Source organism: Filobasidium floriforme, assembly GCF_021052385.1.
Source record: "Filobasidium floriforme strain CBS 6241 chromosome Unknown HD553scaffold_27, whole genome shotgun sequence".
Lineage (NCBI taxonomy): Eukaryota > Fungi > Basidiomycota > Tremellomycetes > Filobasidiales > Filobasidiaceae > Filobasidium > Filobasidium floriforme.
In genome coordinates this window covers 1-26,487 of record NW_025763648.1, presented here as the reverse complement: position 1 = coordinate 26,487, position 26,487 = coordinate 1, and the positions used below count along the sequence as shown (strand labels likewise).

Sequence of the window (26,487 nt, the reverse complement as noted above, 5' to 3'; positions counted from 1 at the left end):
ATGGTATGCAAGATGAGTTGTTGTTGTCTTCATCAGCCCGTGATCTTTGGACATGTGCATTGACATCGAATAGAAGTCTTTTCGTTTCATTGGGTCACGGCTCGCTGCTAATTCAGCCTGAGTTCGGCTTTCGGCGTCAACGCCTTTACCGCCTGTCGAGATCAAGCCGTGGTTCTACGAGTATTCACTGTTGTGAAGCGTTATCAGACTGCCGACTATAGAGCCAATTCAGTTGACTGTAGACCAGAGTTCGACTGGTGCGGGTCAGGTGAAACAGTGACGTGAGATTCTGATCAATGGCAGTATCACATGTCACGCACTACTGGATCGCTAGCGGTCAATTGCACGTGACGGTTGTCAAAGGCATCGATGGTATGATTGCCTGGTTGCGTTTGCCAATCAAAGGAAGCCCTTGTGGTCACAAAGCCAGCTGGACTCCTATAAAGAGCTGAAGCAAATGTCATATCCCCCCATTCCCCGCTGGAGAAATTCATGTTTGATTTGATCAACCCCTTCATCATCAAAGCACTATTCTGTCCCCCCATTCACAAATCAACATGGCAACAGACTTACCTTTCTGGAATGGCTTGATGGATGAAATCAGCAATTCCATGTTCGAAGGGCTGCCGCAAAATCGGGAGCTCAATCAAGCACAGTGGCAAGAACTGTACGATCAGCTAAGGCTGCTGTCAGGTCATTATCGGACCCCGTTCCCATCGACAGACCCTTGTCGCTATTACCGAAAGGGACTAAAAATCCTTCGGGAATTGGAGCTCTCAAGATGGAAGGACAGGGAGCACTCGTATAAGCTAACTGAGGACCAGCGTGGTAAGATGGCGCAACACTTACCCAAGGTGTACAAGCTCCGCTTGATCAACTTGATAGCACATGAGATTGTTAAATTCAGTGACGCCCCAAGCTCAAATTGGAAACTGCCTCGCTTCCACGAGATGGTGCAAATGATATGGAGAGATTGCGTTATCCAAGCGGAAGCTCCTGTCATTTTCTATAACACGGTTGACAAGGACAGCATACAGGAGTTTGCAGATCAACTTGCTGTTTGGGGAAAGACTGAGGATGAAGGGGAAAAATCTAGCGCTCTCGAGTCCCTTCAAGAGTATTTGCGTAGACAAGGCCTCCCTGATTCCCCTCTTGTGCTTCTCGACCAGGTCAGACAGGACACAAGGTCTACTTTGGAAGGTTCTACTCTACAAAGTGTCTTGGGGACTGGCTCAATCAGTTCCATCAAAACCTCTTGGTCAACTCGGACCAAGGAGAAGTTACAAGGCTATATGTCGGGTAGTTCAGCTCCATGTGACAACACTACTGCATCATCTTTCGATCGAGATCGAGTTACACTCGATTGGCCGGAAACTTGAGCCAACTTGGAGGGGAACATTCTGTCTGGTATCGCTATTCGAGATTGTAACTATATGCACAGTGTATTCCTAGATGTGAATGTGTATCATTGTAACTATATGTAAATGTCTGCCGTTCTGTAAACATAGCTAACCATAACTTCTGCCTTGTCGTGACTGAAACAATTCTTCCCCTATGAGTTTCCTCGAACAATTTGCGACACTTCGGACGGTATCTTTTCAGACGGATCCGATCGCAGTGTTCCAGTATTGGCAGGTTCCAAGGATCTCTGAAGCGTGACAAAGACTATCCAATGTTACATATCCGGACGTTCTTGGATGCCTCACCCTGAGACAAGAATGTCGGATTCCCATGTGTTGTATTCTCGGAACGGCGCCTTCTCTCTTTGACCGGCTTGTACAGACGCTAGCAAGGAGGAAGAGCCTATTCAAAGAATAAGGTGAAACACGACATGAATCCCCTAAATCGTAGTGATATCACATACGATAACCAGATTTTGCCACCTTGACGACTCTGTGAGTCAAATGGCAACCTCAGTACTAAGTCGTACTCGGGCCTTCGAGCTAACTTACGCAATGAGCCCACAACAGATCTGGTCGCAGCGACATGGATCAAGGAATCTTGTAGCCGAAAGTTGCCGCTCATCAGCGTCGCTTTCGCTTCTTCTGTTCGACTGAAAATTGAATTGGTTGTTTTCGAATAGCGCCGTATAACATGACAATGAAGATGCTCCTACATAGGTCGGGACAGACATGAACCATTTTTATGGGCGTATCTTCGGCTGACTGGTTTCAGACAGTTGTCGAGCTGAAACAAGCCTCATGCTCTTATCGCATGCGACACGGATGTTGACCTGAGACTCTTCGCCCTTTCCTTCGCAATCGTCATCTTCTTCTGACCTACTTGTCGACTCTCCGCTCCATAGTCACACTACTACACTGACTATTCCCGACTCCCCGACGTCTAAGATCTGTTCACTAGCTACTAGCATCATGTCATCAACAAGGAAGCTCGTTACCAACTTATCATCTCGCTCGCCAGTCCGGCTGGTCCTCTTTGACGCGTTCGGTATGTCATCCACCGCTTCCCCACCTTTGCCTATCTATCGCAATCAAGAATGCTTAATCTGACGAGACCTTGCCTACGTCACCTGGATCATGGAATAGATACCCTGATCACACCACGCTTGCCAATACATGTCCAGTGAGGATCTTCCCTCTCGCTTCTGCTCGAACGTGAGCCCGACCCGCGTATCATTCTCGTCCTCAAAGCTGATCACCCATCAAATCCCTTCGACTGTTCGGATAGGTATGCAGAAGAAGCCACTCGAGCGGGTCTGAAAGTTGATGCGGATGATGTTCGGAGAGCGTTTAAACCCGGTAAGTTCCTTTTCATCTTCTCTGAGCTGATATTCATGCTTGTAATGTAATGTACCAAGCCTGCCTTTCGAGAGCGAAAGTGAGGCTGACCCAGTACATCTCCCTCTTACATCTCATCGTCTATATGGCATTTCAAACAGCCTTTAAAGCCCTCTCCATAACCCATCCTCAAAACCCTCAAAATTCAAGCTCAAACCCCACGGGCCCGAACACAACAACAACGACAATAAGGCCTCCTCCGCTGGACCCGACGAGGTGGTGGACGTTATTGATCGAAGGATGTATGCGCGGGGCTGGGGTTCCTGATGCCGGTCAGTATTTCGATCATCTTTACTCTGAGCACCTCATTCTCTCTCTCTCGCTTGATTTATTTCAAGTGGTTCTTCGAGGCGGGAAGAGACTCTTGTTTGATCACAAAGCTGATCAGACCTCACTTTTCTTTCACCTACATCCACCTCAACATCCACCTACACCTGCACCTACACCTACATCCGACCTACGTCCAATCCACCACCACCACCTCAACCTCCGATCTACCCTTTCGAACACAACACACACCTCGCAGAGCTGAAAAAAGCACTCCCAACCCTAGCTCCAGCTCTGATCAAGCGTTTCGAAAGCCGGGAAGGGTATCGGGTATTTGACGATGTTGAGGGTTGTTGTAAGTCTTCCCTGATTCCTCTTCTCCTTCTCTTTTATTCTTCTCGATCTTCTCTTTTCATTGGACTTTCATGATATTCGGTTGAGGCATGTGGCCAGATCGTATGAGTTTGATGATTAAGACTCGCTGACGACCCGCTCACTTCTACTCTTTGGATTCCGTCGGTGTTCTAGTGAAAAGGCTAAGAGAGTTGAGGGTACCTACGGGGCTGGTCTCTAACGCGGATGATCGGATTCGTGAGTCCTATTTCTACTTTTCCTATCCATCGGACAGTTGTTTGTAGTGAAAGGTCTCAAGGGCCGCTGATGCCCTTCGCTCCACCTCATCCTACTCAATCCGAACCCAAACCTCGGCCTCACCCTATACGCCGATCCGAAAACCGCAACCCCAACATCAACATAATCTTCATCACGGCGCCGGTCAACAAGCAGTGAAAACCCTGCACTCCCTGGGAATCCTGCCCGACCTCCTTACCGCGGGAACGACCATCTCGCAATACGCTGGGTTTGAGAAACCCGATCGGAGGATATTCGAGGTCGCCTGTCAGGCTGCTGGCGTACAGTTGAGAACCGACGAGGGTGGGAATACGGGGGAGGGGTCGGGGGAGGGGGAGGGGGTGTTGATGGTCGGGGATGAGCTTGATGCGTGAGTACATTTCGAGCCCAAGCTGATACTTTTTCCGAACTCATGCCTGATTCGAGATCAAAAGCGCGGTGAATGCTGAGATTCTTCATATGACATCCCAAATCCTCGCCTTCTCTCTATACTATACCCCGACCCACACTGCAGAGACTATCACGGCGCCCTCACAGCGAACCTCGAAGCCCGACTCCTACGCCGCCCAGGCGGATGGTCCGAAGGCGCTAAACGGGAATCGGAAGATGTCGAGCAACTGGAGATGAAGGGCGTGAGGGTGATCAGGAGTTTGAGGGAGGTTGTTGAGGAGGTCGAGAGGCGGAGTTTGGGTCGAGGTTGAGTTTGAGTCTAGTGGGAGATGGGTTTGGAGAGATGTAGATGTGGACGGAAGCTGGCCTGGATGGCAAGATCGGATATCATGGGATGCAATCAAGGCTCGAAATTCGGGGCCGCAAAGACGTCGATGGATCGATACATCTAGGATACGTACGTCGATCATCTACGATAATCTTCTACATGACGCGTCTGACCCCGGGATTTGACGAGTTGCGCAAATGCCATCACCATCGAGAACAAGAAGACCACAGCCAACATAGGGGAATGTGAGCGATCATCTTGACGTAGGCTGATATATATATTCAATGAGAGGAAGGAGAGGCTTGACGCAAGGAAGGCGAGTTTCAATGCCAGGCAGGTGAGGCTTGAGGCGAAGAAGGAGAGGCTTGAGGAGCTCATTGTCGAGTTTACTGGCGACAAAGAAGAGGAGGACGAGGATTGGTGATCACACATGGACGATGTTGAGTTTAGTTTACTGGCAACGGATACAGTGGTGACAAAGAATCAGTTGAAGTTGTGCATGTACAGTAAAAGTAGATTTGAAGAGGATTACCGCATCCGAAAACGCTATATATATATAGTCCATTCCTGTATCCAGTCATGGAAGCAAATCATTACGTACAGTACCTCCAAATCACTCAGGCTCTCGATAGAACGCCCTGGGGTCTTGCTTTACACGGCAATCAATCCTTTAGACCATTTCGATACACAGCTTGCAAATGAAATCAGCACTTGAATCCTAAAAGACGACAAGAAATATTCCTTCAAACAGGAACTCGTCATGGTTGATCTCATCTTTCAAATTCCGCTCGATTTGGCCTCCTGTTATAGCATCCGCGGTACGCGTATCGCACACCCGCGTCGGGTAGTTTTACAGGGACCTCCAATGGGAGTTCCCGTACGGAGTATATCTAGAACACCCCCTATGTGTTTACTGTAATGTAGTACTAGTTGTACTACATCCGTTATTACATTCATTACCTTACCCTTACCTTCTAGTCCCGTGTGATACTATTCCAGGCTTGCAGGCAAGCCTAATACCTCCAAGATATCCGCCAAGAAGCTCATTGCCATGTTTGCCTTTCTTGCACCATCTATTGACGCGCTTGGGGCTGGAACTGGAGCTGGTGCTGTAGGGCTGTCTGTACGCGATTTGCTGCATTGTCGACAAGCACTGGGATTGTACCATGGGTGAGAAGGCTGCGTTCAAACCGCTTGACGAGTGGCTCAACAGCCAGAAGGGTTATGGAATAGTCGGCCATGCCATCTGGCATCTGTCCGTCGATCGATGCTCAATCTGATGTGCTCACCAAATGATTATAGTATGTCTACCTCTCAGACTTCTACACTGCAAGGGATACTGGTCAATTTACAGATGATTCAAGCTATTGTAGGGTCCTGCTCTTTTCCGTGGCGAGGCTAGGATACTGTATGACGCAGACGGAGATTCTCTGAGCGGGAGCGCACAAGCCTGAGAGGTTCGAAAATCCAGAGACGATTTGTCGAGTTTGTCGAGCCTGACAGCCGGGGTCATTCGCACCTAAGTATCTGAACTGAACAAGTCTAGATGTGATTGATCGATGATAATGTCACTTGGTAGTATCGCATGCGACAATCACTTGACCCGAGACTCAACGAAGGCACGGTCGACCTCCTTGACCTTCTCAACATCGTCATCATCAGCACATCCTTTGCTTCGCTACCTTTCTTCTACCTTCCTATGCTCATCGTATGACCGCTTCCTCACACCTAGCAGTACACACTCAGATCCATCCGTAGCATGACGAACCCGGTCCAGGATCATCGAAAGTTCTTGGACGAGATCTCCGTCCGTCGAGTTAAACGACGGCGATTACTTCAGACTGCTGGATCGACCTCGAATAACGATATTAACAACGAAAACCACGATACTAACGATAACGACAATGACGACACCCCCTCCCGCTTAGCCTCTCCCAAAGACAAACCCCGACCACATCACATCAAACCCGAAAATAAAACTCATGACGAGGTATTGAGATCGAGCTACAAGAATTATTCCCCCGGAGAGGAGACGATCAGGAACGATTACCTCGTAGAATATATCGTCAGCGGGGTTTGGAATGCGAGTTGGATCAAAGGGGTCGGGAAGGAGGTGGATGAGTGTCGAGAGTGAGTCTTATCGGGGCCTTCAGCTTCATACATACATCGAGTGTTCGCTTAGGGGGAAAGGAACGATACTTCCCTTCCACACGACAAGAAGAGGACCTCTTTAAGCTGACCACCTTGTCTTTCCGGTATATTATCTCGTATCTCTCCTCTCCTTGACCTTCAACCTTCAATCACCATGACCGTGGAATCGAAGATACCCAAAACTGCACCGCCTCCAAGCCCTCAAACGCTCCCTCGTCTCCTCCCACGCCCACCCTCCGTTATACCTAACACTGGACCCGGTATCGGAATCCCCTCTCAGCCTCCCTTCTTTACTCTCCACACCTCCAGCCTCCTCTTCCTCTTTATTATCCACCTCTTCCTCCCAACTACCTCCAAACCAGGTGTTCGACGTCATCCACATCCGCCCACCCCCCCTTTACACCCCCCAAGAACTAAGCGCCCTCCCAATCCGGCACCTAAGCGCCGATCCGTCGTTCGTCTTCCTCTGGGTCGGACCGAGCGATGGAGATGGGCTTGAGAGGGGGAGGGAGATGTTGATGAGGTGGGGGTTTAGGAGGTGTGAGGAGGTCGTTTGGGTTCGGACTAAGAGGAGCGGGGGGAGCGCGAAGGGGATGAAGGGGACGAAGAGGGGGGATGGGAGTGGGAGAGTTGGGGTTGGGGGTGGGGATAGGAGACAGGGGAGGGCTTCGTTTAAACGTCGTCGGGATGGGACCTCGCTTCCAAAAGACGACATCGACGACGAGTCCGAAAATGCCGAAGGAAAAGAAAAAGAAGAGCTCGAGCAAGAAGAAGAGAACGAGGAAGACCCGATACCTACCAACCTCCTCGTGACCCAAAAAGAACATTGTCTGGTGGGCATTCGGGGGACGGTGAGGAGGAAGACGGATGGTTGGTTTGTGCATTGTAATGTCGGTGAGTAGGTTTCGGGTTGGTCGCCGGAGTCGGATCGGAGCCGAAGGGAGAGGTGGAGAGGTGGATGAGGACAAGAGGAGAAGAGCTGACGAATATGCTCTTCTTAATTTATTTCCCCTCCGTCTCGCCATCATCACCGTCGACCTACAACTTTCAACTCCCACCCAAACCCTACAGACACCGACATAATCGTCTGGGACCCCGACCCCACCGACCCAGACCCCCCAGCCTACCCACCCCAGATCTACTCGATCATCGAGAACTTTTGTCTCGGTACCAGACGTTTGGACCTCTTTGCTCCCGCTTCCAAGTCGGGTCGGGCGAGGGGCAGGAAGGGGTGGGTGACTGTCGGGCCTGATCGGGTTGGGGTGGAGGTCGGGGTGGACGGTGAGAGGGAAGCAGAAGGAGAGGAACTGGAGGAGGCGGTTGACGGGAAACCCAGCGCGGAAGGAGATATTCAAGGAGAGACAGAGGGGGAAGAGGGGGTGAAACCGTTCGATCCCGTCAGATATGCAAACTGGCTGGAAGGCAACAAGGACGAAATGGGACGATACGTCTTACCTCTTACGCAGGGTGAGTCTTTTTGGTCTTGTTCGTGTGCCTCCTTCATCCCGAAGAAGGAACTGACTCGTTCTGTGCATCCTCGACTTGAATCCCTTGTTTCTCGCCCCGTAGAAATCGACAACCTCCGCCCGAAATCCCCTGTACGTGGCGAACGCGCTGGTGATTCGCACGGACTACCCAACCGACCTGGGTTTGTCGATCGGCCAGGGTCGGATCGGGGCCGTCAACAACACCAACAACGGCAGGTACAGGGTCAGGGTCAGGGTTATGTTCATCCTCACGGGCATGGACAACAAGGGATCCTTAGTCCGACGTCTATGGCTACGCCAATGTCGATGTCGCCGTCGATGCCGATGGATCAGAACCACAACCAGAATCAAGGCGCGGTGGGCATGAATCCGATGATGAAAATCATGAACATGAACAACAATCCCGCTTTCAATAACAACAATATGGGCATGATGAACACGGGGATGGGCATGGGTATGCCGATGCTGGGGATGAACATGAACATGGGAATGGGCATGGGCATGGGCATGGGGATGAACATGCCGATGAACATGGGCATGGGGTTCCCGATGATGGGGATGCCGATGATGGGGATGAATATGGGGAACGCGATGTTAGGAGGGATGTTTGGGAACGTCGGTAACAATAACCAGGGGCAGCAACAACCGCGACAACAACAGCAACAACAACCGCAACAACAACAACAGCAGCAGCAGCAAAATTAACAGCAACAATCGTCGCAGTCGCCCTCGTCGTTGTCAGCTTCAGCGCCTGGACCGTGAGACATCCGAGATCACGCTGTCTTGGTCCCGGATGCCAAGATCAAGTCCCGTTTGAATCTTCGTCCATGAGCAGGAATATTCGATTCAATCTCATCTTACGACCGCCTCGGATACCTACCCGATCGCAGGCGGTACCCATATGCAAAGTTTTTTTCCGGGATCGACGAACGTGATGCATCCGATAGGAAAGGCCATCCACGCAAGAAAGAACACAGACGTCTCAGCTCGACTACCCGACTGGTCGGACTAGGAAGCGTTGAGACAAATCGGCGTGGGGCATCGTATACTCGACGTCTCCAGCAACGTCTCGCCGTCCCCCGATCCAAAATCAAATTCTTCTCGCAAGACGTACGATCGGGAAGACCCACATCCGATTGGGCAGACCCAGACTTTGCTCGAACGCACGCTCGGGAACAGGAGGGAATTCGTCGGATTGTCTATTCCTCGGGTTTCGCATGGCCGCATGGAATACCTTGTGATTCAAATTCGTCGTATATACGATACGATCTACGGTGTTATTCACGCTTGCTTGCTGTAAAACGGTATGATTACGCCAGCTATACCATGACTCAATTTGATGAGTCTCGCGCACAGACAGGATCGAAAAGAATCGATCAGCAAGCAACGTCCCCGTATCACGACGTTTGCCATACTGCAACCCAAATAACTCACTCTCCAGCTAACCCGACTCCATGTAAACCTTCTCTGCCCAATCCATCAATTCCTCTGACACAATGCCCATCATCATCCTCGCCTGCACCTGATTGAACCGCGCCAAGCGAATTACCCGGGAGTCTATAGAGTATGTCCTGGTACAAGGGGCCGGCGATGGAACAATATTGTCATGAGGTCAGGCGGAACAACAGCCCCAAAGAGGCTAGTCTATGTCAATTGGATCCAAAAACGCTGGAGCTTTCACAGGCCACGGGAAGATTGGATCAGAAAGCAAGTCGGTGAGTTCACAAAGACATGAGAGTCTGGTCGCCCTCTTTAGCATGAACACTCCATGAGAGACGTTTGTGAATGATCCCGTAAGAGTTTGGGCACCAACCAGAAGTTATCATTCTATTCGGTATGGAACCGAGAGCAGCTCACCGAGAGAGAGAGACAGAGAGATGGCCCAGATGGCTGACTTGACTTTTATTTCTAGGCCATGAATAGAGGTTAAGCTGCACTTGTGGTGATCTCAGCAAAGGGTTCTCTGGGGACGTGATCATCGTTGAAGGTGCTGTCGACTGATTGCTCATTGAATAACTGTTGATCTTTTGGATACGCATCCATCGTGCAGACAGTGCTCTCTGCCGGTACATGACATTCGCCTCTATATTTCCTAATTTCGAGTGCCTTCTTGAGGATTGCCGCCCAATTATTAGACCATTGCGGCCTATGCTCACTCAGTGACGATGCACAACAGACCAGCCGCCCACCGAACTTGCACACCAAGACTAGCGTTGATATATCAGCTGATGAGGAAAGGGTCGAGCAGCGAATGCCTTTCAGATGGAAATATCTCTATGCAACTCCTTCTATCATAGCACTAATAAGGCATGGCCAGGATGGTACAGCGTTCAGACAGATCATCGCTGGACCCCACAGTGGTGCGGCAATATTATCGAGTTTTAAATATAACATCGGGAAATGCTTCACGATGTACGCAGGCACTTGACGCACAATGATCGGATTGTTGAGTCGTCTTGCCACTTCTCACTTGTGGTATTAACGCGGGCTTTCCAAGCAGCATCCTGGTCGTTCTCCAAGATACCTCGCAATGATTACCAGCAAAGGACGGCAATTGATGTACGAATAGGGGATCAAGAAGGAGTCGACCGGGGAGATATGTTCCAAATTACCATAGGTAAGAACGTCGTAAGCAACCGAGATTGTTGCGGCTGGCCATATTGTGTTCTGCGCATTTGCCGGCGTACGTCGGGTAGAACCCTGGAGAAGGTTCATGCGGACGGAGTGGTATCTGACTAAAAGAACCCTTATCACGCATATATCCAGAAGAGCATCCCATCATGTAGTCAGGCGAATATGAGCAGCCGATGTCCATGCTTCAAGGTGAGCTTCGTAATCCTGAGGCAGCGGTAGAGTAGTCCTAAAAATCTCCTCGCGGATCTTGGCCGTTTCCATTGCTGATTCCTGTACAGCGATGTTAGCGATTTGATAGGCGCGTACCGTTCGAGGGCGGACGTACATGGAATGCAGACTGATGAGAGAGGTTCGATGGTCCGACGCGACTACCGACCTGATGTCCGAGTTTGAAAGAGATTGTCATATCCAGGGCGAACAGCGTCGTCCAGATTCTTGTCGTCCAGGTCCTTTTGTCATTGTGAACATCATCGTGATTGTGATTCAACCCAGCACTGAGAGCACATCTCATCGCTAAGCCAATGATATCCCAGGCTAATTGGTGACGCTCTCGCTGTCCAGTGACATTGATATCGGCAAGCTTCACATCAGCAAGCGTGAAGCAACAAGGACATGGAGTAGTAAGTCACCAGCCTCATCGATACCGCCAACAGAATGAGAGCACAAACTCGCAAAAGGCCAGTCTTGCGATCAATAGCAGTTGAGCCTTGAATGTACTTGGGTTTTAGGATATACTGTAGGTCGGACATATCGTAATCACACCATAGCATCGCTGATAATCATTCCATTCTTCACAGCATGCGCCGCAGCTCGAGAAAACACGGATTGTACCGCTCAAACAAACACAATGAGACAGACCGATAAAAATCAATCAGACTGCACACCGAAGAGCTTGAGTCCTTTACGACCAGGGATAGACTGCCAAAGCAGCTAGGTACGCGTTCCGTGCGGATGTGCCTGAATCTTCGCTCCCAAAACCTCCTTAGAACTGTTCACGATGAGCTGTTTCACATCAGTCTGAACTCCTGAAACACCCGGTGGGCTTGACGTTTGTAAGCGTGTCAAAATGATCCGCTTGATCGCACAGCATACACTTGCAACGCGGCCCACGGCGGCTTTGAGAATAGCAGCGTAGGCTAGGCAGACGGAATCAAACGTCGAGAGGTCCATATCGTCAATGCCAAGATCGTTCATGTCGGCGTCGTCTGTGCCGACGTTGTCGTTCGTCACCCTGTCGTGCCGATGCCATTAATTTCAGCAGTGTCCAATCCGCATTTGATCCCATGCATCATCTGCGTTTGAGTATTTGAGTTACGAATCCGTGAAACAGGCACCACCAGCCAGCGCGGGACGCGCGCGCCCGGGTCCAGGTCGCCGTTTCAGATTATCGAAATTCTTTTGTCTTGTATACGGCTATTGTCCTCGGTATTAACAAGCAAGAAGCTGCTCGGTATTAACAAGCAAGAAGCTGCTCGGCATACTGAGACGATATCATCCGTATCTCATGAGTAGTCCCCGTGTTTCATCGGGAGACAGAAGCGCCATTAGCGCTCCGTCTTTGTTCCCCTGTGTTTCAGCTGAACAATAAGAGTTGTCGGCCTCGCTGTGCTGCAGTGTCGGAACGAAGATTCTTATTGTTCTGATTAGTATTTGTAATGGTTCAAACGATTTAGTTGATCCTCCCCGTCATCCAATATGCTCTCGTAACACAGCAATCTGCTTGCTTCTCACCCGTTCAGCTTCAATCGCTCTTTTCCCGCAAATCTCGCCACCTACATACCAACCCAGTCATGCGGTCCGAACGAAACCAATCAAACGAAGATGCGGAGATCGCCTCTCAGGTCGGCAAGGTCGCCGTCATCGTGATCAACCTCAACGCATGGCAGGTGAGTGTCTAGGAGGATGGATCCATACCAAAGCTCTGGCTGACAAGCGAAATTCGGAACACAGCAGGACGACAGGCTGAACAAATTCAGCCGCTGGCTCCGAGAGCTCGAACTCCAGGCATGGAAAAGTCTTTTCAATGCCGGTCATGGTGTCGACGACGTGTTGACTTACATCGCGATCGATGGAATCGCTGATCTGGACCAGGAAGAGTCTGACCGATCCGAACTCGGCATCTGGATGAAAGAAAGCCAGATCGGAGCGAAAGCTTTATCTCGACCCGGGGAGCATGGGTCTGCTGCAGATGCTGTGCAGGTTCTGTTGACCGGTGTGCCTATAATCCACCTTTTACAAATCTTGGCTCGGATACTGAGATCAGGATGTTCCTATCCGCAGCCGTAAACGCTATCCAAGGCCCCGTCATCTATGTTTACATGAGTGACACCCCTCAAGGCGAAGCCCATCCGTTCTGGCGCGAGATCAATTCGCAACCCAAGGTGGCCGCAGCCCACTATATGGCGTACGATGTCGACAATCGTGACCACTACGCGGCTCAACCCGAGAAATACTTCTGGGTCAAGGATGGGATTCGTTCCGACCGATTGCAAGTCACCCAGAGCGAAGAAGGAGGTGCCCAAGATCCCGTCATATTTTCCACTGGCGAGCATGCTTCGCGAAGGGACCTCAGTCATAGCGTCTCTCAGACGCTGGATAGGTCGTCCAGTCAGGATGAACAGACTGTCGAAGCAGAATTGGACCGGGTAGAAACCGAGACAAGTACCAGACCCTCGATCGAAGACGGGCACAGCTCCTCTCAACGGCAGGACACCGTTGAGGCTGCCTTGGATGCCGTCCAGCTCTCGGCCGAGCACATCGAGGACGTGTCTCAGCAGATTCATCAGCCGGCCAGATCTGTCACAGCAGAGCTGAACGATAGCGCTGATCTGGCGGGTGCACTCGCCAGTCTAGTAGTGAACAGCACTTCATCTGGCGAACCAGCGGTATCTCATCGAGAGACCGGTCTAGGTTCTTCGATGTCAGACCGCCTCTCAAACTTGATACGTCGCAGTCAAAGGCCCGCCTATACCGTGGAGTTTGATCCCCAAGTACACCACTATCCGCTACCGGACAGTTTTAGAGCAGCCGAGATCCGATGGATCTACAAGGTCTATCCCAACGGAACCCGTAGCGACGCCTTTTTCTTCAATAACATTGTCCTCAAATATCGAAACCAGAGCGACGTCCGCTTGACTCAGGGTTGGAGCGACAATCGGGTATACCTCGAGGATTTTGTGACCATTGGTATACCCTTGCGGGTCTACGAGAAGCTGCTCACGAAGCTTCGGGCGTTATTCAGCCGCGAAGGGGTCGACCCGAAGCTGCCGGACACCGACGGCGAGAGTCATTACGCCTGGTTGGACGTCAAACTCCGTAGAGACGCTCGTTATCAGTTCTTTGTTCCGGACTCTTCTGGGAGGACCCTCGGACCGCTCCGGTACCTCGCTGAACGCACACACCGTTTGGAGACGAAACACCTCGTCGGCCGTGGACAGCTCGCTTTAAGGGTCAACCACGTACCTGGCTTATCACCGAGACTCGGGGGTACTTTGTGGGGTTTCGATCACGCAAGCTGCGTTGATATCGGCTCGGGTTCAATACTCCGCTGAGATTGCACTTCTCGGCGAAAGGTCCGTATCAGGAATGCAGACGCCCAGAGCTTTCGATAGATCTTATTGATCGATCAAATCGTCTTCCCACCGAAGCCAAAGGACCGTTCGAGAGATAGGACCAGAGTGGGTATCTTGTACGAGCTTGACATGTTTATGCATGTGACCCGAGGGAATCTGCGTTTACAAGGTCCCGCTTTTATACGATTCTAGTCCCTTAGGGTAAAGTGACGTGCGGGGCATGTCGAGTGACCAGCTTGACGAAACGATCCAGACGCCAACTTCTGCGGGAGCCGAGGTGCACAGGCTGCTTTCACGGTAGCGGCAAGCGGCCACCTCTGAAGTGTCGACATTCCTTTCGCTGAAGTAGAGTCGTTTGCGTGCCTGTTCAGTGACCGTCGATTGTGGACAACCCGCCAAGTTCGTGTGCGAGGGTATTGGTAGGTTTGGGAAGGTCGGTATCACGAAGTCCGTTTGTATCGTCCGTCTCGCCTGGCCCCTGCTTTATTCCTGTTGCCCCTGCGATCTTCATCCCTCGCCCCCGCTTCCCGGTTCGCCCTCGTCATCACCACCCCTCGTCCCTTCACCCTTCTCTGACCCCGCTCCCGGTCCCACCCCGCTCCCGGTCCCAATCCGCAACCTCGTCTCTGTCCCATATTCCGCTCCCGTTCTCCTGTCCCCGCTCGAACGATATTCCCCCGACTCCGTCTCAAACCCCATCCCGTTCCTTTCCGTTACTCCTTGTATCCCGTGCCCCGTTCCACTCCCGCTGTGAAGATGCCCGTCCACCGAACCGCTTCCCCGTCCCACCCTCCAACCAACATCGTCTGACCCAGGTCCGATATCCTCGAACATCCGCATCCTCGTTCTCGTCCTCGTGCCCGTCCTTGTCCTTGTGATTGTGCCCGTATTGTATCCTACCGAGTTGTTCAGGTCTGGTGTTGTAGTTCCCCGGGCTGGTGTTGTACTATAGTAACCCGGTCCGGTATTTCGAAATGTTTTCGTGTGGTGATGTGATTGTATCGTATTGTCTGGGTCTTTGTCTTTGTGTTTATGGGGTATGGTATCATGAGATGTAGTGATGCACAACCGGCTCCCCATCCAGTGGACCATAACCAGAAGGTATCCCTTATTAGAGGTAGTCGAAGTAGAAGTCGAATTGAAAGCCGAACAAAGGGGAACCAAAAACAGGAAAAGGTGAAGCTCGGGGACAGGAGTTCGGCTAGGCGACGGACTGTTTGTAACCTAAACGACGTCAACAGTAAGGTGAAGATGGGGCCGATCAGCTATTCTTGCTCTCATGGGATCATCGAGATGTGCGGGCGGTTGGGACGGTCGAGGTGGAGCTGGGGGAGGAGGGTGGGCTCTCAAGGCAAAAGTCTCCGTCGACGGCGACGAGAGTGTATGACGAAGGGATTGAAGTAGAACAAGAAATTGAGGAAAGAGGAAATGGAAGAAAAGGAAGCAGAACAAGGAGAAAACAGGAGAAAAGAAGGACCAACCGCTCGTATCCAATATCATCGTCCCGCAAATCGCACACATCCCCTTCTTATAAGCACACGGTGTGCATCGGAGAGCGCCTGTATACTGGGTTGCTTTCTATATTATTACCACAAGACCGTGTCGAAATATATGAAAAGAGAAGGATCGATTAATTGTTCAGCCACTGTAGGTCGATAAGGTACAAGGTATGATAGGTGAAGGAAAAAGACGTAAGGAAGAGGAAAAGAAGACGACACGGACCTTGCATTCGATACACGGTTTTCCCGTCCCATAAGGCGTCCCCCGCTTCTTGGCCGTCAAGAGCTTGTTCTCCCCGATCGACCTGTTTTTGGAGGTAGAAGCTTTTCCTGGAGCTGGGGCTGCTACGGTAGAGAGTTTCTACCATGTCGAGATTGAGTCGAACGTCAAGGTGAATCGATATCGGGGCGACAAGTAATTGGTGGGGGAAGATTAGCTGGCCATCAGATCATCACATGGTCGACCGGAGAGGACGAGATGATGTACCTTTTCACACTTTTTGCAGACCATCTTGAGGATGTAGAGAGCTGTGATGAGAGGCTATGGTCTGACTTGTTATGTGTGTTGGAAAGGTATTCATCGTGACTTTCGAGTTCTGAAGAGGTCAAGGTCACAGCAGCTAGCACGCGCTTCCACGCGCTTTCATCATCATCCACCTCGACCTCGTCCCATCATCGACTACAGCAACACAGCTCTTTATAGCTCTCTACATTCATTCGAGGTATCGAAGTAGTACCACATCATCTTGGTGCTGTAGGAGTTCGCGATGGCTCGCCGAAAGACACGAAAACGAAACGACCCAGATTCACGACAAGGCTCTATTGTATCCTCTGTGCCTCACCGTTCCGCACGAGAATGGAATGGCCCACCATCGCCACCTATAGTATCCCTCTACCGGACTCCTTTGTGAATCAACCTGGCGAATCGGCTGCCCTGAACCTTCCCAATCTGATCCTGGATGACCTCGAGAGGTACAGCGTGCACCCTGTTCGGGTCCGGGTCTTGGATCTCCTCGCCGTACTCGCCGAGCAATGTCGCGTACCTCCTGAACATTCCGGACATATGCGCTCGGAGCCTAGCAGCTTCTTCGGGCGAAAGCGGGTCCTTGTCCTGGTCCTTGGGAATGACGTTTGCCCTTGGGGCTTTCCGAGATTGCGCACCAGGTTCAGTTTCGTCATTGTCGTGTTCGTTCTCATTGTCGTTGTCGTTGTCGGAGACATAATCGAGCCCAGGGTTTGGCTCAGCGGAGGACGTGCCTTTCAAAGGCGCAAAGGTGCACTTGCAAGTGTCCCCACCGTCCCGGCGAAAGCAAGCTATACAGGATCGCTTAGGTCCTTGCGCGAGTATGCGAGCGCATGGCCATCTGACCCAGTTCGGCGGAAGGTCAGGGGGATCGACGAGAGATTGACAGGCGAGACACCGGTCCGTCCCGGTCAAGATGACGAGATCGGGATGAACGACCTTGGTCAAGAGCTTCTAATCATGTTTGGTACCGAAGCATGACATAGCATAACCTAAGGATCAGCGATCCGACCGACTTGAAGCAGACCAGATCTCAGTCACAGGAAGCGACGCCGAGACCGAGACTCACCTTCTTCTGTTTCATGCTCAACCGAGCCGTGGGGGAACTCCAATTATAGACGTTCCGAGGGTCGTGATCGATAACCCGGCGTAACATCGTCGTCACGATGTCTTCATCCTCTTTGACCTTTTCCAAGTAGACAAGCCTCGATACGCCCGTAGGAGGCTCGGGGCCGGGATATACGCATACGGCCTCTGCGGCACCCTGGGGTTTCTGTTTCTTCTGGTCAGCCCGTGTGCCTTGTTGGTTCTGCTTCTGATTTTGCCTTTTTCCCCTTCTCACTGAGGGAAACCGGTCGGGGTGGAGAGGAAATGGATCTGAACCGGGTTTCGAGGAGGAACTCGGCTGGGGCTGGGGTTGTTTCGAACCCGATGGCTTGGGTGAAGATGTATACACTAAGCTCAGAGCGGAGGGCGGTGGAGGAAGGGCATCGTCCGCATCGTAGAACGTCTCTGGTGTGATAGAACGCCGGTGATCATGAGATAGACGAGTTGGAGGTGGTCCGAGAGGTGAACTCGGCGGATCCATCATCCCCCTTTCGGAGGTCGTATCCGTGAAACGTTCCCGAGGTGCAGATGCGTCGTCACGACCCGAGATGACCGGAGCAGGACGTAAAGGAGGACTGGTCGGTTATTTCTTGAAACCAGCAGCTGTGTTGTCATAGTCATGGACTGTGAGAAGTCGAGGAGGTGGAGCGTGTTGACGACGGTACGAGGAAGATTGATGGACGTTGCTTCCATCACGACCGACTGGAGAATCGGAAAGTTCTCGTTTCACTCGGACGCTCGATTGTGTCGGGCGATCCATGATAACAGCACTGTAGATCAAGTATAAAGCGAGCCAGGGTGCTATTACAGTCTGGATAGAGAATCGAATTTTCTCAAGATCAAAGACCAAGTGGAGAGGCTCTCGAGGTCAACTCGTGCGTGTAGCAGTCACGTGACTCAAATGTAACTGGGTCAACAAGCTCCCACTCGATCGTATGCATCATGTTTGAAGCATCTCCATGCGCAGAACGGCGTGGAGAGTATGATGTTGAAGGGTGAAGAGGTGAGGTTCAGGTGAGACCAAGCACACTCTGACCGACCGCGTTGCATCGCCTAGACATTTGAGCAGACCACAGCGCCAAAGTGGCCATCGAGCGATTTCATATCGCAAGCGATACCTCCTCCATTGTAATTATGATTACGCCGACTCGTTCGCCTGACCAGGTCTAGGTCTAGGATCGAAACCCTCCATGAACCGTTGTGGGAAATTATGATGCCCCGGTACTTTCTCCATCTCGACCGGTAAAAAGTCTGGGCGAGGGTAAGTCTCGCTGTCGGTCTTTTCCATCGTGATCAGCTGCAATCAAGCCCGGGCAAGTCAGATAAACAGTTTTCTGAGCCGATGAACGATTCAAGTCATGTGAACTTGCCCGTCGACTCCACCGCCCGAAATCCTGCGACGACCCGCTACAGAACTTGATCTCCTTCATCCCCTGTACAACAGGCACGTCCAGATCGTCCCAATCTTCCGTGACCGTCGGCAGGAAGAACACCAGTCGACCACCGGGTACGAGCATCCACCGCCCGAAGAGGACGAGGTCGTACACGAGGTCGGTCATCTCGTAAGGTCTCGAGACGGGTATGTACCCCGGTTGCCTGTTGACGGAAGGTTAGGGGTTAGTTCCACGACGACGTTGGATCGGTGGGAGAGCAGACTCGGGCTTACAGGTGAGAGTAAGTACCGTCCGGCATCAGGACCGGCTCGTCCTTCTGCATCCGGCCGTTCTTTTCGTTTCTTCCCAACCGCTTCGCTCCAGCTCGCACACCATCTACACAGACAAACACGACATGCCCGAAATTCAGCTCAGGCCAGAGCAATCGGCTCGCGAACACAGAAAGATGAAACTTCTGTGCTTACATGGAGGATCAGTAATGATCGCGTCGAATAGCCCGCCCCGCCTCCACCCGTTCCTCGTCACGTCGAACGTCAAGCAATCCAGTATCCGATTCCGTAAGCCGTATTTCGTCGCAGCACGGAAGACACCTGGACCAGATGCGTCTACAAAGCAGATCAAGCAAGTGCAGGTCAGCATTGTGAAGTTACGCAATTTGTGTCATTGAGTGGATCTTAGTGTAGATAACCCCGTGCTCACCCTTCCCACGCATTTGCCTGCCATCGATATCGCTCCCGATGACCATCGATCCCCAGTGCGCACAGGTGTAAAGCAAGCTCCCCGTCCCCGCAAACGGATCGTAGACGGACTTTCCCGCAGAAGACTTTGTGCACAGGGGAGGAAGTCAGCAGACAGGTCGAATCTGGCAGGCAGACCATTCCTCTACCTGAACGGCGAACTCACCAGCGTCTGTCCGGCCATCAGCAAGCTCATCTCGCTCTCCATCGACGTGTTCCCATAAAAGGCTCGTTCCTTGACTTCGAACTTTTTGATCAACAGCCTCGCTGATCCCTCACAGACCTGTAGAACATCGCAAACGCCATGTGTCAGTAATGACGTCGAGTCCCAGCATCTCCGTCCCTTGGACCAGGTTCCCCACGGATGCTAGCCCGTATAGAGAGCATACGTGGCGAGACGTTACGAGACACCCGGCAAGCCAAAAACTCACCAACCTCCCGAAATATATCTGCCTCAAGAACCCCAAATTCCCCCCTCCTACAAACTTGCCCTCTTCGTAATCGATCTGGACGACCTTTTTGTCCTTTTCGCTCGCAAACGGGATGTCCAGACGGGTCTGTTCGAGCTGGCCGGAGAGGAGTTGGGCGCGTTCTTGGGCTTGGGCGTCTTCGTCTAGGTTGCGGAATAGGAGAAGTGAGGGAAGATACCTGGTTAGATCTATCGAACATAGTACTGAATGGTGTGATGATTCGGGCGCGGCTTACATTCCTCGAAATAAGTGTAAAGCACCTCGGGGTCTTTCATCCGGATCGGCGTCGTCATAGCCATATAAGCAAACGATTCTACGATCGTCCTGTCGAGCAACAATCGCACAATAAATCACAAGCACGTCAGTATCTAGTGATCTTTCACCGTAGTCTCAGGCATCGTGGAAAAGAAGAAAAGATAACGACGAAGCTGAGGGTAACGGGATGTATAGGCGATACTGACCTCGTCGCCGACTGAGACCTCCTCTTCCCTATCCGCTGTACATCAAAAGCGAAGGAGCCCTTTTCCTCGTTATCCGGTTTCCATAGGTGAACGTCGTTCCGTTTAGTCTGTTCGAGGTGTTCGTGCAGTTTAGGGAGGGTCGGGGCGTGGTGAAATAGCTGGTGTATTGATCTGCGACATGGGGTTCATACGATGATCAGCAGTGAAAAGGCAAGAGTGTGACAGAGGATTTCGGGTCGGTCAAGATGAAGAACTTTGAACTGACTTGATCATGATACAGCGTTCCCCTAATTGCCGACAATATCGGAGACATCGTTCCAGATCCCGGACCTCTCTGCCATCCTCGTCCGTAAACCCTATTATGACGAACGCGCTCCTCCCCGAATGCACAAACTCCCAAGTCTCCCGTTCCGACACCTCGTCATCCTCTTCTTTGTCGACTTCGTGGTTATTCCATGGGTGGAAGATCTTCAGGCCGAACCCGAATAGCTTGGCTGTCGAGTAGAGGTCGGGAAGTCGGAAAGTAGGATTCGTGAGCGAGAGATTGAGGGTGAAGCGGGGTGCCGTTTTTATCGTGCAGCCAGGCATATCTCAAGCACTGATCCAGGGGCCAGAGCTTCTAGTATCCAGACTAGAGCTTGATCTAGCTTGAGGCTATTGGAGGACGAACACGAGACGGAGCAGGTTTACAAGCTTATAGCTTATGAGCTTATGAGTTGAATCATATCAAGGTTCGGAAAGTCCCAAGTTGACACTCGAATGTCAACGAGGTCACGTGACCAACGCATACCGGCACTCGTGGTGGTATTCCGACCTGGGCAACTTTTAACATGAAACCCGCCCAATGCACACGACCCGATCTCCTGATTAGCAATCTTCAGAGTTCGGTCCCATGACTCAACCTCTGTCTGGCAGAGCGACGAGGTCGAACGACGGAATGCGCTGCTCGGTTTCGCTTTCATTTGAACGCGCAAAGCTGAAACAGATGGCCGCGGGAAAATCGAATCGATAACGGTCAAAGTATGGTCTCCATTCCAGCAACACATCAGAAGGTTTGTAAGACGATCTACAGTCGAAGTCAAGTACACGTCGAGAAGCGCCGTTCCGACTGCATTCGAGAGGGCTTTTGCTCATCTCGCTACGGACGATCTGAAGAACTGCTGAATCCACCTCGCGCTCGCCTTGGGCACACGTTGCTGAGTTTCCGGGTCGACATAGGAGACGCCATAACGACAGGTCCAGCCCATCTTCCACTCCCAATTGCTACAGTTCGATAGTCAAGGTTAGCCGTCGCGCACGGGGAAATCCGCCGAGAAAAACAACAAGCGAGGCGACGCAGTATGGTGTTTTGACACCCTCTGTTACCTGCATCGAATTTGATGCGTCGGACTTACTCCATCAGTGTCCAGGCCATATATCCGCAAACTCTGAGATCGTCCTCTTGAACCGCAGCCGCCAATTCTCCGAGGTACCCCTTGAAGTACGCCACCCTCTCTGCATCTTCCCCACGCCTAGCCTCAGTCTCGTCCAATTCCGCCTCGCCCTTGACGGCGAACCCGTTCTCGGTGATGAACAGCGGAATCCTGCACGGGCGCAGGTATCGATCTTGCACGTAGCGGAGCATCTTGCGAAAGCCCCAAGGCGTATCGAACAGGAAGAAGGGTTGACCGGGATTACCGATCGGTTCGCCGGTGAGAGGATGATGATGCGTGTCATGCGTGTTACCGAACATGTCGTCGAAAGGTCCCGGTTGGTGATCTTTGGCAGGACCCTTCAGAGCCCAAGAGGCGGAGTAGCTGTTCAAACAGAAGCTGTTGTGACGCCGATTCGAGTACGTATCAGCCTAGGCAAGTTCTTCGCCTCAGGCCGGAACCCGACAAAGGGACACTAATGGAAGGATCGAGGTCGACGTACTAGTCGCAAGAGTTCTTGAGCTTCGCCTTGTCGTCCGACGACAACGCCGGAAGACGATCGCCAACAGCTTGCTTGACGCTCTCGGGATAGTCTCCAAAATCTACAGTCATGAGGGTTCGCATGTCTGAACTCCCAATCAGATGTGAACGAAGGAAAGCGATCGACTCACAGATCGGGTCTGCAAACTGCACATTAGCCCATGAAATTTAGCGGGCCAATAGAATGGGGCAAAGAAGGAGCGTGAGCCGAGGCGCGGAAGTGATGACCGAGTTCGCCGGTATGACGGCCGCCGTAGACGTACCACACCAAAGAAGAAGTCGAGTTTGCGCTGAGCCATCTCCTTGGCTTGGTCACTCGAGTCGATGGGCTCGACCCAGTCCGCCGACAAGGTGATACCGATGCGACCCTTCTGGACCGCTTGAAAGACGGTTTTGTAGAGATGCGACACCTCGGCGTGACACCTGATCATGGTGTAGACGCTCCTGAATGGGAAAGACAGTAGGATTTTTCTTGGATCAGGCACCAAAGTGAACGTTCTGATTCCCAGCGAACTCACTTCCATACGTCCGCCTTGGCATCCCAGTTCTTGTATAGACCCATGTTGGCGAAAAAATTGACAGCAATCGGCTGTGAGGGTGACATATCGCTTCAGCTCGTAGTGCTCGCAAGATCAATTGCTCTGAGTTTTTGTGAGTCGACGTCGAGCCGAGCTCATGAGCCTCTTATCAGCCACTTACCTCGTTGATGGTGATCCAATTGGACACGCGGTCGCCGAAGCGTTCGAAGAGGATCCGGGCGTAGGCCGTAAAGTCGGGCACCATCTCGGTATGGTTCCTCCAAGATCCATAGCTGGCATCGAGGGCTTCGGGCGTGTCCCAATGGAAAATGGTCACGATGGGTTCAATGCCGTGGAACAGTAGACGATCGATGAGGTTCGAATAGTACTCGATTCCAGCTTCATTGATGGGGTCGTGACGGGAGCCTGTCGTAAACAGTCGGTCCGATTGCATACGGAGGCTGGTGATGAGCTAGTGGTGAGCTGAAGTGGAAAGCTCTTCTTGACAGACTCACCAGTAGGCATGATTCGCGGCCAACTGATGCTGAAACGATACGCTGTAGCTCCGAGCGCCACAAGAAGCTCGACATCGCGCTCCCACAGTACAAAAGAGCTTCGAGCCTCCCTGCACGTCGATCCATCAAAGATCTGACCTTTGTCACAGTATCGATCCCAGACGGAAGGTCCTTTTCCTCCGGCCTTCGAGCCTCCTTCGATCTGTACGGCGGACGTTGCGAAACCATGTAGGAAGTTCCGGTCAAAGATGACGGGAGACGGGGTGGTTTCGCTTGACGGCATGGCAGTATCGTTAGATCGAACGGTACTGATATGCGACCAAATGTATGGTGCCTTGAGGGCCACGTTTCGCAAGGAGAGATTGCGACTCATATTCATCAACCTTTATCAATGTCGGTGCCAAACCATTTCGGTGCATGGGCTGCTGACCGTACGCGCGGTCGACGAAGCGACGAAGCGACGAAGCGACGAAGCGAGGGCAGGGTGGTGGTGGCGCGCGCTTGAGATGGCCGACGGTGTGGATGGATGGGTCAAGACTTGTCACCTTGTGCGAGGGACAACGGGCAACTGATCGTATACAATCGCACGTATCAACAAACGAAGTCAGCTAACACACCGGATGTTGACCAGAGGAAGGCGCAAGCGATGGTCATGACGAGTCGGCGATCCCCGGTTCTAAGTGGACGGTGGAGATGGTCTGCCTGTACCAGTGATCTGGATTCAGACTGGCCGGACAAGATCGCAACGGACAGTCAGACATCAGCTGGTGTTCGCAGGGCAAGGAAAAGATGTAAAGAGGAACAAAAGGCGAGGAGGGGAACCGCAAAGCGCACAGCACACACGTACTCTCGCTCTACAGCCGGCATTGCGGGAAATCCTCGGTGGAGTAGCATTTGGTTGGCAGCTACGAGCTATATATCGGTGTAGGCGCGAGGAAAGGGTCAGCTCGATCGTTCTCGCTGGAAAGCCCATCTCATTCGCTCACGAGCGGTCCGACCACCGGAAAGTACCTCCGTGTCGCCGCGGCTGATCGAAACGTCGCTTCAAGGTGAATGGCCAGTGGCAACATTATCTCTTCATCGAAAGCCCGTACCGGCTCGGCGTCGACCCAGGCCATCCGTCTCTCAATGCTTTCGACCGCGAGGAGAGGAAAGTCGACGTCCTCAAAGGCGAAACCAAGCGAAGCGAGCGCACCGCGACGGGCGGGCTCCGAGATGGCCACGCAATGGTCCAGACAGCGCTGGCGGGCGTGAGCTAGCCAGGTATCGGGCGCTACGGCGATCATCGCTCGAGGTAGCGCTACCGACAGGTGTCCTCCGAGGCCGGCGGATGGCAAGACGATGCCCAGCAAGCATGCGCAAGCTTCGTGAAACCACGCTTCGAGCATGAGAAGGAGCATGTTCAACGTCGGTTCCGACGTCGAACGACTCGTCTCCAGGCTCATGCACAGGGTAAGACTCGCGGGAAGTCGTCGGGACCACTCGGAGAGTTCTCGCTCGAGCGCTTGAAACTGGGAGTATGCCAACCAGGGCGGATGGCTCGCTCTTGGACAGCCGACTACATACCTGAGAAGGAAATCGGACCAGATGGCAAGGATTCCCTGATCAATCTATGGAACCTTGCTATCGTGAGCGAGGGAGAGAGTCAAAGGGATCTGCTTACTGTACAACGCGGGTCCTGATCCACATTAGATGGATATAAGCGCTCCGAGGATTATGCCTATCCATCGCCCCGTTTGTGGTCTGATCAGCGAGGTCCCTGTCAAACATCTCGAGGCTGGGCATGTCGCTCGGTTCACCGGACAGGAATGACGAATCTTCCGCGGGTAGACGGACGGTGATCAAGCCCGGACGCAGAGCGAGGTCCTCGAGCCGACCTTGACAGGTGATCCAGTCGAAAAATTGGCAGGCCCAGACGATCCGTCTCTTCTTCTCCCTCCTAATCTCTATCTGAGCCGGGCGTTCATCCCATTCAAGCTCCTGCTCGGTTGTACCTGTTCCCCTTGGGCTTGGTATCTCCCCCTCTTGCTCTTCGACATGCAGGTTCATACCTACCGCCATCCTCGCTGCCGTAGATGCCAAGATCCTGACGACCTCGAACTGCGCGTTGGCGACGGCATGATAGAATTGGAGCAAGAGGGAGGCTAAGGCGTCCAGATCGTACTCGTACAACCGGGAGAAGACGAGTCTTTTAGCTTCGTCGGCCCATACCTGAGCTCGGTGGGCCATCGCGATGCCAGTCGAATCGGGATCCGCCGCGCCGTCACCCGAGGAGCTATTCGTCTTGCCAGAGGTAGACGACAAGAACCTCGTCGACGCCGCACACATGGCCAACGCGAGCGAACGAGAAAGCCTCCCTTCCGACATCGCTTCCCGCACAGAAGGTTCGTGGAGGAACCCATAACACCCCGTGGTGTGGACGTGTTCGAAGTAGACATCGACGTGCCGAGCCAGGTAGGCATCGTCTTCCAACATCGCCAGGCTGAAGATTCGGGAAGTATGGGAGACGCGGTTGACAATGTAACGTGTAAGTAATAGAGAAACGACGGGGGAAAGATGAAGAAAGTCCTTCTTCTCCGTTTTACTGTAGGAACAAGGAGAGGGTTGGAGGAGATCGTATGGTATGGCTCACATGCGTGCGTCTTCGTTCATCCCGAAACGATCCTGATCTCTGACAACCCCGACTACAGCCCTGCGACTTTCATCCTGATGTTCATAGCCCAGCCCATCCGCCCTCATACGTGCGGCTCCGGAAACATCATCCCGCCGAAAATAATCATGCTCAACCTGGAAGTCCACGTTCGAATCCGAGTTCGAGTTCGAGTTCGAGTTCAAGATCGAGGTCGAGGTCGAGTTCGAGGTCGAGTCCAGGTTCGATCCAGTAACATCTGAATCCGGGTATTGACAGACGGTCTTCTTCTCTAGACATCGGACGCAGGACGGTCGGTCTTGAGAACATCTGACTCGGTCATTTAGGGGTTAGGGGTTAGGGGTTAGGGGTTAGGGGTTAGGGGTTAGGGGTTAGGGGTTAGGGGTTAGGGGTTAGGGGTTAGG

The 26,487-nt window shown here is 52.3% G+C and overlaps 10 protein-coding genes across 10 annotated transcripts; 3 read left to right on the top strand and 7 right to left on the bottom strand.

Moving 5' to 3' along the window:
- Window positions 1-2,329: 2,329 nt before the first annotated feature.
- Window positions 2,330-4,437, top strand: HD553DRAFT_141237 (uncharacterized protein). Its single transcript, XM_046176666.1, has 7 exons — window positions 2,330-2,448; window positions 2,547-2,583; window positions 2,689-2,759; window positions 2,900-3,070; window positions 3,325-3,420; window positions 3,594-3,656; window positions 4,210-4,437. Exons 1-7 carry the CDS (start codon window positions 2,373-2,375, stop codon window positions 4,320-4,322), a joined length of 627 nt encoding a protein of 208 aa, XP_046032938.1. The 5' UTR covers window positions 2,330-2,372; the 3' UTR covers window positions 4,323-4,437.
- HD553DRAFT_319306 (uncharacterized protein) lies at window positions 4,210-4,961 on the bottom strand. The gene is made up of 2 exons (XM_046181003.1): window positions 4,606-4,961; window positions 4,210-4,542 (listed from the first exon to the last, which is right to left on the bottom strand). Exons 1-2 carry the CDS (start codon window positions 4,843-4,845, stop codon window positions 4,534-4,536), a joined length of 249 nt encoding a protein of 82 aa, XP_046032937.1. The 5' UTR covers window positions 4,846-4,961; the 3' UTR covers window positions 4,210-4,533.
- Window positions 4,962-5,464: 503 nt separating this feature from the next.
- HD553DRAFT_337489 (uncharacterized protein) lies at window positions 5,465-9,351 on the top strand (the record flags this gene model as incomplete). Its single annotated transcript, XM_046182290.1, has 10 exons — window positions 5,465-5,536; window positions 5,565-5,668; window positions 5,716-5,782; window positions 5,993-6,121; window positions 6,149-6,543; window positions 6,737-7,458; window positions 7,636-8,031; window positions 8,134-8,670; window positions 8,712-8,809; window positions 9,064-9,351. 10 exons carry the CDS (start codon window positions 5,465-5,467, stop codon window positions 9,349-9,351), a joined length of 2,808 nt encoding a protein of 935 aa, XP_046032936.1.
- Window positions 9,352-10,829: 1,478 nt separating this feature from the next.
- HD553DRAFT_326755 (uncharacterized protein) lies at window positions 10,830-11,879 on the bottom strand (the record flags this gene model as incomplete). The annotated part of the gene is made up of 5 exons (XM_046181733.1): window positions 10,830-10,955; window positions 11,011-11,265; window positions 11,315-11,419; window positions 11,570-11,673; window positions 11,771-11,879. 5 exons carry the CDS (start codon window positions 11,877-11,879, stop codon window positions 10,830-10,832), a joined length of 699 nt encoding a protein of 232 aa, XP_046032935.1.
- A 727-nt stretch (window positions 11,880-12,606) lies between these two features.
- Window positions 12,607-14,644, top strand: HD553DRAFT_319303 (uncharacterized protein). Its single transcript, XM_046181002.1, has one exon. It carries the CDS (start codon window positions 12,950-12,952, stop codon window positions 14,234-14,236), a length of 1,287 nt encoding a protein of 428 aa, XP_046032934.1. The 5' UTR covers window positions 12,607-12,949; the 3' UTR covers window positions 14,237-14,644.
- Window positions 14,645-15,814: 1,170 nt separating this feature from the next.
- HD553DRAFT_319301 (uncharacterized protein) lies at window positions 15,815-16,298 on the bottom strand. The gene is made up of 2 exons (XM_046181001.1): window positions 16,244-16,298; window positions 15,815-16,117 (listed from the first exon to the last, which is right to left on the bottom strand). The coding sequence occupies exons 1-2, from the start codon at window positions 16,265-16,267 to the stop codon at window positions 15,896-15,898; spliced, it is 246 nt and encodes an 81-aa protein (XP_046032933.1). The 5' UTR covers window positions 16,268-16,298; the 3' UTR covers window positions 15,815-15,895.
- Window positions 16,284-18,175, bottom strand: HD553DRAFT_319298 (uncharacterized protein). Its single transcript, XM_046181000.1, has 2 exons — window positions 17,349-18,175; window positions 16,284-17,233 (listed from the first exon to the last, which is right to left on the bottom strand). Exons 1-2 carry the CDS (start codon window positions 17,868-17,870, stop codon window positions 16,649-16,651), a joined length of 1,107 nt encoding a protein of 368 aa, XP_046032932.1. The 5' UTR covers window positions 17,871-18,175; the 3' UTR covers window positions 16,284-16,648.
- Window positions 18,146-21,125, bottom strand: HD553DRAFT_319297 (tRNA guanosine-2'-O-methyltransferase). Its single transcript, XM_046180999.1, has 10 exons — window positions 20,714-21,125; window positions 20,449-20,619; window positions 20,223-20,311; window positions 19,949-20,130; window positions 19,684-19,800; window positions 19,480-19,603; window positions 19,245-19,385; window positions 19,053-19,155; window positions 18,757-18,982; window positions 18,146-18,683 (listed from the first exon to the last, which is right to left on the bottom strand). Exons 1-10 carry the CDS (start codon window positions 21,034-21,036, stop codon window positions 18,525-18,527), a joined length of 1,635 nt encoding a protein of 544 aa, XP_046032931.1. The 5' UTR covers window positions 21,037-21,125; the 3' UTR covers window positions 18,146-18,524.
- A 213-nt stretch (window positions 21,126-21,338) lies between these two features.
- On the bottom strand, window positions 21,339-23,758 carry HD553DRAFT_319294 (putative beta-glucosidase). The gene is made up of 8 exons (XM_046180998.1): window positions 23,434-23,758; window positions 23,100-23,344; window positions 22,919-22,989; window positions 22,664-22,844; window positions 22,532-22,547; window positions 22,363-22,462; window positions 21,843-22,259; window positions 21,339-21,711 (listed from the first exon to the last, which is right to left on the bottom strand). The coding sequence occupies exons 1-8, from the start codon at window positions 23,714-23,716 to the stop codon at window positions 21,579-21,581; spliced, it is 1,446 nt and encodes a 481-aa protein (XP_046032930.1). The 5' UTR covers window positions 23,717-23,758; the 3' UTR covers window positions 21,339-21,578.
- A 325-nt stretch (window positions 23,759-24,083) lies between these two features.
- On the bottom strand, window positions 24,084-25,908 carry HD553DRAFT_363776 (uncharacterized protein; the record flags this gene model as incomplete). Its single annotated transcript, XM_046184034.1, has 4 exons — window positions 24,084-24,159; window positions 24,281-24,345; window positions 24,420-24,999; window positions 25,097-25,908. 4 exons carry the CDS (start codon window positions 25,906-25,908, stop codon window positions 24,084-24,086), a joined length of 1,533 nt encoding a protein of 510 aa, XP_046032929.1.
- Window positions 25,909-26,487: the final 579 nt, after the last annotated feature.